Source organism: Catharus ustulatus, chromosome 37 (assembly GCF_009819885.2).
Source record: "Catharus ustulatus isolate bCatUst1 chromosome 37, bCatUst1.pri.v2, whole genome shotgun sequence".
NCBI classification, from domain to species: Eukaryota; Metazoa; Chordata; class Aves; order Passeriformes; family Turdidae; genus Catharus; species Catharus ustulatus.
This window is the reverse complement of record NC_046257.1, coordinates 323,393-333,197: the sequence shown is the minus strand read 5'-3', so window position 1 is coordinate 333,197 and position 9,805 is coordinate 323,393. Positions and strand designations below refer to the sequence as shown.

Genomic DNA, 9,805 nt, shown 5'->3' with positions numbered 1-9,805 from the left:
CCCTTGAGTGACCCCTGAGTGACCCTTGAGTGACCCCTAGTGACCTCTAGCTGACCCCTTAGTGACCCTTAGTGACCCTTGAGTGACCCTTAGTGACCCTGAGTGACCCCAGGCCCCCTAAAACTCCCCTTAGTGACCCTTGAGTGACCCCTAACTGACCCCTAGTGACCCCTGAGTGACCCCTAACTGACCACTAGTGACCCCTGAGTGACCCCAAACCCCCCTGATCGACCCTTGAGTGACCCCTGACTGACCCCTGAGTGACCCTTAGTGACCCTTAGTGACCCCACACCCCCCTGACCGACCCTTAGTGACCCTGAGTGACCCTTGAGTGACCCCTGACTGACCCTTAGTGACCCTGACTGACCCTTAGTGACACTTGAGTGACCCCCTGACCCCTCGAGTGACCGCGAGTGACCCTTGAGTGACCCCTAGTGACCCCTAGTGACCTCTAGCTGACCCCTTGACCCCTGAGTGACCCCTGAGTGACCCCTGAGTGACCCCAGGCCCCTTAAAACTCTCCTTAGTGACCTCTAGTGACCCCTGAGTGACCCCTAGTGACCCTGACTGACCCCTGAGTGACCCCTAGTGACCTCTAGTGACCCCTGCGTGACCCCTGACCCCCGAGTGACCCCTGGGATGGCCCGGTACCGGCTGGGGGTCAGCACGGGGCCGGAGTGGGGGGGGGGCACCCTGGGGGGGGTGACCCTGACCCTGGTGGGGACAGCGGGGGTGGCACCTCCCTGTCACCTGGGGTGGCCCCAGCACCGCCTGAGCGCCGGCAGCGTGAGCACTGGGACAGACTGGGACATACTGGGATATACTGGGACATACTGGGAGGGACTGGGAGGGACTGGGAATCAAAAACTGGGACAAACTGGGAGGGACTGGAACACTGGAGATACTGGGATGGACTGGGAGGGACTGGGAGGGACTGGGACAGGGTTCAGACCCAGTGGGCAAACTGGGATGGAACTGGGATGGAACTGGGATGGGACTGGGGTGAACTGGGCTGTAACTGGGATGAACTGGGATGGACTGGGAGGGACTGGGAGGGACTGGGATGGACTGGGACACTGGGGATACTGGGACCGACTGGGAATCAAACTGGGACAGACTGGGAGGGACTGGGAGGGTGACACAGGTGACACAGGTGACACTGAGCACACACAGGTGACACACAGGTGACACTCAGGTGACATTAATGACACACAGGTGACACTGAGCTCACACAGGTGACACACAGGTGACAGTAATGAAACCCAGGTGACACTGAGCTCACACAGGTGACACTGAGCACACCCAGGTGACATTAATGACACCCAGGTGACACTGAGCACACCCAGGTGACATTAATGACACACAGGTGACACAGGTGTCCCCACAGACCGTGTGGCTGGACGTGGTGTCCCCTCACCCCTTGGGGACACTCAGGTGACACTGAGCTCACTCAGGTGACATTAATGACACACAAGTGACACACAGGTGACACTGAGCTCACACAGGTGACACAGAGGTGACATTAATGACACTCAGGTGACACTGAGCTCACACAGGTGACACTCAGGTGACACTGAGCTCACACAGGTGACACACAGGTGACAATAATGACACACAGGTGACACTGAGCTCACACAGGTGACACACAGGTGACATTAATGACACTCAGGTGACACTGATGTCACACAGGTGACATTAATGACACACAGGTGACACTGAGCTCACACAGGTGACACACAGGTGGCATTAATGACACACAGGTGACACTGATGTCACACAGGTGACATTAATGACACCCAGGTGACACAGGTGTCCCCACAGACCGTGTGGCTGGACGTGGTGTCCCCTCAGCCCTTGGGGACACTGCTGTCCCTGCGCCTGCACAAGGAGCCGCTGCTGTCCCTTGTCCCCGACCGCTGGTTCTGCGCCACCGTCGTTGTCACCGGGCCACACCCTGGGGACACCAGGGGGGACAGCGAGGGGGACAGCGAGGATGTCCCCAAGGCCACCTTCCCGTGTCACCGCTGGGTGGAGAGCGGGGACATGGAGCTGAGGGAGGGGACAGGTACGGGGACATTGGGGACATTGGGGACATTGGGGACATTGGGGGGGTTGGGGACATTGGGGACATTGGGGACAGTGGGGACAGTGGGGACATTGGGGACATTGAGGGGATTGAGGACACTGAGGGGACATTGGGGACATTGGGGACATTTTGGGGGGGTTGGGGACATTGAGGACAGTGGGGACATTGGGGACATTGAGGACTGTGTCCCCTCAAATGTCCCCAATGTCCCCAATATCCCCTCAATGTCCCCAAATGTCCCCAATGTCCCCAATGTCCCTGAGTGTCCCCAATGTCCCCAATGTCCCCAATCCCCCCATGTCCTCGATGTCCCCAAATGTCCCCAATGTCCTCAATGTCCCCAATGTCCCCTCAGTGTCCCCAATGTCCCCAATGTCCCAAATGTCCCCAATGTCCCCAATGTCCCCAACCCCCCCACTGTCCCCAATGTCCCCAATCCCCATTGCTGTCCCCAATGTCCCCAATGTCCCCAAAATGTCCTCAGTGTCCCCAATGTCCTCAATGTCCCCAATCCCCCCAATGTCCCCAAATCCTCCCACTGTCCCCAATGTCCCCTCAGTGTCCTCAATGTCCCCTCAATGTCCCCAATGTCCCCTCAATGTCCCCAATGTCCCCAATGTCCCCAATGTCCCCAATGTCCCCAAATGTCCCCAATGTCCCCAATGTCCCCAGCCCGTCTCCCCAGTGACGCCGCCCGGGTGCCGGAGCTGCTGCGGCAGCGCCAGGAGGAGCGGAGAGAGCGGCGGGAGGCGTTCGAGTGAGAACTGGGGATACTGGGAGGGACTGGGAGGGACTGGGAGGGACTGGGAGGGACTGGGATGGACTGGGAGGGAACTGGGAGGGACTGGGAGGGACTGGGAGGGACTGGGATGGACTGGGAGGGAACTGGGAGGGACTGGGAGGGAACTGGGAGGGACTGGGAGGGACTGGGAGGGACTGGGATGGACTGGGAGGGACTGGGAGGGACTGGGGGGGACTGGGAGGGACTGGGATGGACTGGGAGGGACTGGGATGGACTGGGAGGGATTGGGAGGGGACTGGGACGGACTGGGAGGGGACTGGGAGGGACTGGGAGGGACTGGGAGGGACTGGGATGGACTGGGAGGGACTGGGATGGACTGGGAGGGATTGGGAGGGGACTGGGACGGACTGGGAGGGGACTGGGAGGGACTGGGAGGGATTGGTAGTCACTGGCGGTCACTGGTGGTCACCATTGGTCGATGGTGGTCACTATTGGTCACTATTTGTCACTGGTGGTCATTATTGGTCACTGGTGGTCACTGTTGCTCACTGGTGGTTATTGTTGGTCACTATTGGTCACTGGTGGTCATTGGTGGTCACTGGTGGTCACTGGTGGTCACTCCTGGTCACCAATGGTCACTGGAGGTCACTGTTGGTCACTGTTGGTCACTGGTGGTCACTATTGGTCACTGGTGGTTCCTGGTGGTTACTGGAGGTCACCAGTGGTCACTACCGGTCACTGGTGGTCACTGGTCATCACTGGTGGTTACTGGTGGTCACTGGTGGTCACTATTGGTCACTGGTGGTCACTCCTGGCCGCTGTTGATCACTCGTGGTCACTCGTGGTCACTGTTGGTTACTGGTGCCCACTATTGGTCACTGGTGGTCACTGGTGGTCACTGGTGGTCACCATTGGTCACTGGTGGTCACTATTGGTCACTGTTGGTCACTATTGGTCACTATTGGTTACTGGTGGTCACTGGTGGTCACTGTTGGTCACTGTTGGTCACTGGTGGTCACTATTGGTCACTATTGGTCACTGGTGGTCACTGGTGGACACCATTGGTCACTGGTGGTCACTATTAGTTACTGGTGGTCACTGGTGGTCACTGGTGGTCACTATTGGTCACTGGTGGTTCCTGGTGGTTACTGGTCATCACCGGTGGTCACTGGTGGACACCATTGGTCACTGGTGGTCACTATTAGTTACTGGTGGTCACTGGTGGGCACTATTGGTCACTGTTTGTCACTATTGGTTACTGGTGGTCACTGGTGGTCACTGTTGGTTACTGGTGGTCACTGGTGGTCATTGGTGGTCACTGGCGGTCACTGGTGGTCATTATTGGTTACTGGTGGTCACTGGCGGTCACTGGTGGTCATTGGTGGTTACTGGTGGTCACTATTGGTCACTGTTGGTCACTGGTGGTTACTATTGGTCTCTGGTGGTCACTATTGGTTACTGGTGGTCGCTGGTGGTCACTGGTGGCCACTATTGGTCACTGGTCATCACTGGTGGTCACCGGTGGTTACTGGTGGTCACTGGTGGTCACTGGTGGTCACCAATTGTCACCAGTGGTCATTCGTGGTCACTGTTGGTCACCAATGGTCACTATTGGTCACTGTTGGTCACTCCCGGTCACCAATGGTCACCAATTGTCACCACTGGTCACCAATGGTCACTCGTGGTAACCAACGGTCACTCGTGATCACCAATGGTCACTTCCGGTCACCAATGGTCACTCGTGGTCACTGTTGGTCACTCGTGGTCACTCCTTGTCACCAATGGTCACTGTTGTTCATTTGTGGTCACCAATGGTCACCACTGGTCACTGCTGGTCACTCCCAGTCACTGCTGGTCACTCCTGGTCACTCATGGTCACCAATGGTCACTGGTCGTCACTGTTGATCACCAGTGGTCACTGTTGGTCACTAGTGGTCACTGTTTATCACTATTGGTCACTGGTGGTCACTGGTGGTCACTGGTGGTCACTATTGGTCACTGGTGGTTCCTGGTGGTTACTGGAGGTCACCAGTGGTCACTACCGGTCACTGGTGGTCACTGGTCATCACTGGTGGTTACTGGTGGTCACTGGTGGTCACTATTGGTCACTGGTGGTCACTCCTGGCCGCTGTTGATCACTCGTGGTCACTCGTGGTCACTGTTGGTTACTGGTGCCCACTATTGGTCACTGGTGGTCACTGGTGGTCACTGGTGGTCACCATTGGTCACTGGTGGTCACTATTGGTCACTGTTGGTCACTATTGGTCACTATTGGTTACTGGTGGTCACTGGTGGTCACTGTTGGTCACTGTTGGTCACTGGTGGTCACTATTGGTCACTATTGGTCACTGGTGGTCACTGGTGGACACCATTGGTCACTGGTGGTCACTATTAGTTACTGGTGGTCACTGGTGGTCACTGGTGGTCACTATTGGTCACTGGTGGTTCCTGGTGGTTACTGGTCATCACCGGTGGTCACTGGTGGACACCATTGGTCACTGGTGGTCACTATTAGTTACTGGTGGTCACTGGTGGGCACTATTGGTCACTGTTTGTCACTATTGGTTACTGGTGGTCACTGGTGGTCACTGTTGGTTACTGGTGGTCACTGGTGGTCATTGGTGGTCACTGGCGGTCACTGGTGGTCATTATTGGTTACTGGTGGTCACTGGCGGTCACTGGTGGTCATTGGTGGTTACTGGTGGTCACTATTGGTCACTGTTGGTCACTGGTGGTTACTATTGGTCTCTGGTGGTCACTATTGGTTACTGGTGGTCGCTGGTGGTCACTGGTGGCCACTATTGGTCACTGGTCATCACTGGTGGTCACCGGTGGTTACTGGTGGTCACTGGTGGTCACTGGTGGTCACCAATTGTCACCAGTGGTCATTCGTGGTCACTGTTGGTCACCAATGGTCACTATTGGTCACTGTTGGTCACTCCCGGTCACCAATGGTCACCAATTGTCACCACTGGTCACCAATGGTCACTCGTGGTAACCAACGGTCACTCGTGATCACCAATGGTCACTTCCGGTCACCAATGGTCACTCGTGGTCACTGTTGGTCACTCGTGGTCACTCCTTGTCACCAATGGTCACTGTTGTTCATTTGTGGTCACCAATGGTCACCACTGGTCACTGCTGGTCACTCCCAGTCACTGCTGGTCACTCCTGGTCACTCATGGTCACCAATGGTCACTGGTCGTCACTGTTGATCACCAGTGGTCACTGTTGGTCACTAGTGGTCACTGTTTATCACTATTGGTCACTGGTGGTCACTGGTGGTCACTGGTGGTCATTATTGGTCACTGGTGGTCACTGGTGGTCACTGGTGTTCATTGGTGGTCACTGGTGGTCACTGGTGGTCACTGATGGTCACTATTGGTCACTGGTGGTCACTGGTGGTCACTGGTGGTCACTCCTGGTCACCAATGGTCACTGGAGGTCACTGTTGGTCACTGGTGGTTACTGCTGGTCACTGTTGGTTACTGGTGGTCACTATTGGTTACTGGTGGTCACTATTGGTCACTGTTGGTCACTGGTGGTCATTGGTGGTCACTGTTGGTCACTACTGGTCATTGGTGGTCACTATTGGTCACTGGTGGTCACTGGTGTTCACTGGTGGTCAATATTGAACGCTATTGGTCACTATTGGTCACTGGTGGTCACTATTGGTCACTGGTGGTCACTGGTGGTCACTATTGGTCACTGTTGGTCACTGGTGGTTACTGTTGGTCACTGGTGGTTACTGGTGGTCACTATTGGTTACTGGTGGTCACTATTGGTCACTGTTGGTCACTGGTGGTTACTGGTGGTCACTGTTGGTCACTGATGGCCACTATTGGTCACTATTGGTCAATGGTGGTCACTGGTGGCCACTATTGGTCACAGGTGGTCACTCGTGGTCACCAATGGTAACTCGTGGTCACTATTGGTCACTGGTGGTTACTGGTGGTAACTGGCGGTCATTGTTGGTCACTGGTGGTCACTGTTGGTCACTGGCGGTCACTGGTGGTTACTGTTGGTCACTATTGGTACTGGTGGTCACTGTTGGTTACTGGTGGTCACTATTGGTCACTGGTGGTCACTATTGGTCACTGGTGGTCACTATTGGTTACTGGTGGTCACTGGTGGTCACTGTTGGTCACTGTTGGTCACTGGTGGTCACTGTTGGTCACTGTTGGTCACTGGTGGTTACTGGTGGTCACTGCTGGTCACTATTGGTTACTGGTGGTCACTGGTGGTCACTGGTGGTTACTGGTGGTCATTGGTGGTCACTGGTGGTTACTGGTGGTCACTATTGGTCACTGGTGGGCAATATTGGTCACTGTTGGTCACTATTGGTACTGGTGGTCACTGGTGGTCACTATTGGTCACAGGTGGTCACTCGTGGTCACCAATGGTAACTCGTGGTCACTATTGGTCACTGTTGGTCACTATTGGTCACTGGTGGTCACTATTGGTCACTATTGGTCACTGGTGGTCACTGGCGTTCACTGGTGGTCATTGGTGGTCACTGGTGGTCACTGGTGGTCACTGTTGGTCACTATTGGTCACTGGTGGTCACTGGTGGTCACTATTGGTCACTGGTGGGCAATATTGGTCACTGTTGGTCACCATTGGTCACTGTTGGTCACTATTGGTCACTGGTGGTCACTGGTGGTCACCAATGGTCACTGTTGGTCATTCGTGGTCACCAATGGTCACCAATGGTCACTGCTGGTTACTGCTGGTCACTCCTCGTCACTCCTGGTCACCAATGGTCACTGTTGTTCACTCCCGGTTACCAGTGGTCACCAACGGTCACTCGTGATCACCAATGGTCACTCTCGATCACCAATAGTCACTCGTGATCACCAATGGTCACTCTCGATCACCAATGATCACTCGTGGTCACCAATGGTCACTCGTGGTCACTCGTGGTTACTGTTGGTCACTGTTGGTCACCAATGGTCACTCCTAGTCACCAATGGTCACTCGTGGTCACTGTTGGTCACTGTTGGTCACTCCTGGTTACTGTTGGTCACTCCTGATCGACAATGGTCACCAATGGTCACTCCTGGTCACCAATGGTCACTCGTGATCACTGTTGGTCACCAATGGTCACTCGTGGTCACCAATGGTCACTCCTTGTCACCAATGGTCACCAATGGTCACTGTTGGTCACTCCTGGTCACTCCTGGTCACCAATGGTCACTCCTGGTCACTGTTGGTCACCAATGTTCACTGTTGATCACTGTTGGTCACTCCTGGTCACCAATGGTCACTCCTGGTCACTCCTGGTCACTGTTGGTCACTGTTGGTCACTGTTGATCACCAATGGTCACTGGTGGTCACTCGTGGTCACTCCCGGTCACCACTGGTCACCAGTGGTCACCCGTGGTCACTCGCGGTCACTCTCCCCAGGTGGGCTCCCTACGCCCCGGGCTGGCCCTGGCGCCTCCGGGCCCTCCCGCCCTCCCTGTGCCCCTGGCCGGCCCCGCGCGCCGAGATGACGTCACTTCCGGGCGACGCAACCACCCCACTTCCGGCGCCGCCATTAAAGCAGCCACTCCCGGAGTCGCCGGAAATGACGTCACAGGAAGCGACGCCATTACAGGAAGGGAAAACATCACAGGAAGAAAAAACGTCACAGGAAGATAAAACGTCACATAAAGAGATGACGTCACACGATGAGATGATGTCACGCGGGGAGGTGACGTCACACGAGGAGATGACGTCACCGCTGTCCCCAAGCCTGAGCTTCCCGCTCGTCCACCGGGCCCAGCTGGCGGCGCGGGCGGCGGCGGCGTGAGTGACACCGAGGGGACACCGAGGGGACACTGAGGGGACACTGAGGGCCATCAAATGTCCTCAATGTCCCCAAATGTCCCCAAATCTCCCCGATGTCCCCAATGTCCCCAATGTCCCCAATCCCATTTTTTACAGATTTCCCCCCATTTTTTTCCCTTTTTCTTCAATTTTTTCTCAATGTCCCCAATGTCCCCAATCTCCTCAATGTCCCCAATGTCCCCAATGTCCCCCAATGTCCCCAATGTCCCCAATGTCCCCAAATGTCCCCAAATGTCCCCCAAACGTCCCCCCAGGCAGATCCGGATCCGGCTCCGGGGGCTCCGTTCCGGCTCTTCCTGGAGCTCCTTCGACGACGTCCGGGCGGCGCTCGAGGGACCGGGGACCCCAATCAGCGGTGACTGTCCCCAAATGTCCCCAAAGTGTCCCCAAGGTGTCCCCAGGGTGTCCCCAGGTGTCTCCAGATGTCCCCAAACATCACCCAGGTGTCCCCAGATGTCCCAGAAATGTCCCAAGGTGTCCCTAAGGTGTCCCCAAGCATCACCCAGGTGTCCCCAGATGTCCCCCAGATGTCCCCAGCTGTCCCCAGGTGTCCCCAGATGTCCCCAAGGTGTCCCCAGGTGTCCCCAGGGTGTTCCCAGATGTCCTCAAGGTGGTCCCAAGGTGTCCCCAGGTGTCCCTAAGGTGTCCCCAGGTGTCCCCAGATGTCCTCAAGATGTCCCCAAGTGTCCGCAGACATCCTGGAAGTGTCCCCAGCTGTCCCCAGATGTCCCCAAGCATCACCCAGGTGTCCCCAGATGTCCCCAGGTGTCCTCAAGGTGTCCCCAAGCGTCCACAAGTGTCCCCAGGGTGTCCCCAAGTGTCCCCAGGGTGTCCCCAGACATCCTGGAGGTGTCCCCAGGTGTCCCCAGGTGTCCGCAAACATCACCCAGGTGTCCCCAGATGTCCCCCAGATGTCTCCAGGTGTCCCTAAGGTGTCCCCAAAGTGTCCCTAAGGGGTCCCCAGGTGTCCCCAGATGTCCTGGAGGTGTTTCTGAAGTGTTCCCAGGTGTCCCAGAAGGTCCCCAAGTGTCCCCAAGTGTCCCCAGGTGTCCCCAGATATCCTCAAGATGTCCCCAGGTGTCCCAGAAGTGTCCCCAAGGTGTCCCCAGACATCCTGGAGGTGTCTCCAGATGTCCTCAGATGTC

The 9,805-nt window shown here is 56.3% G+C and overlaps 1 protein-coding gene across 1 annotated transcript in view; it reads left to right on the top strand.

Annotated features, from left to right (window-relative positions):
• The first annotated feature begins 639 nt into the window (after positions 1-639).
• LOC117009890 (polyunsaturated fatty acid lipoxygenase ALOX15B-like) overlaps positions 640-9,805 on the top strand; it is a 35,036-nt gene continuing 25,870 nt past the window's right edge. Inside the window, exons 1-5 of the mRNA XM_033084243.1 lie at positions 640-786; positions 1,822-2,065; positions 2,759-2,843; positions 8,235-8,618; positions 8,915-9,015. Coding sequence (XP_032940134.1) covers positions 640-786; positions 1,822-2,065; positions 2,759-2,843; positions 8,235-8,618; positions 8,915-9,015 — 961 coding nt within the window. The remainder of the gene's footprint in view (positions 787-1,821; positions 2,066-2,758; positions 2,844-8,234; positions 8,619-8,914; positions 9,016-9,805) is intronic.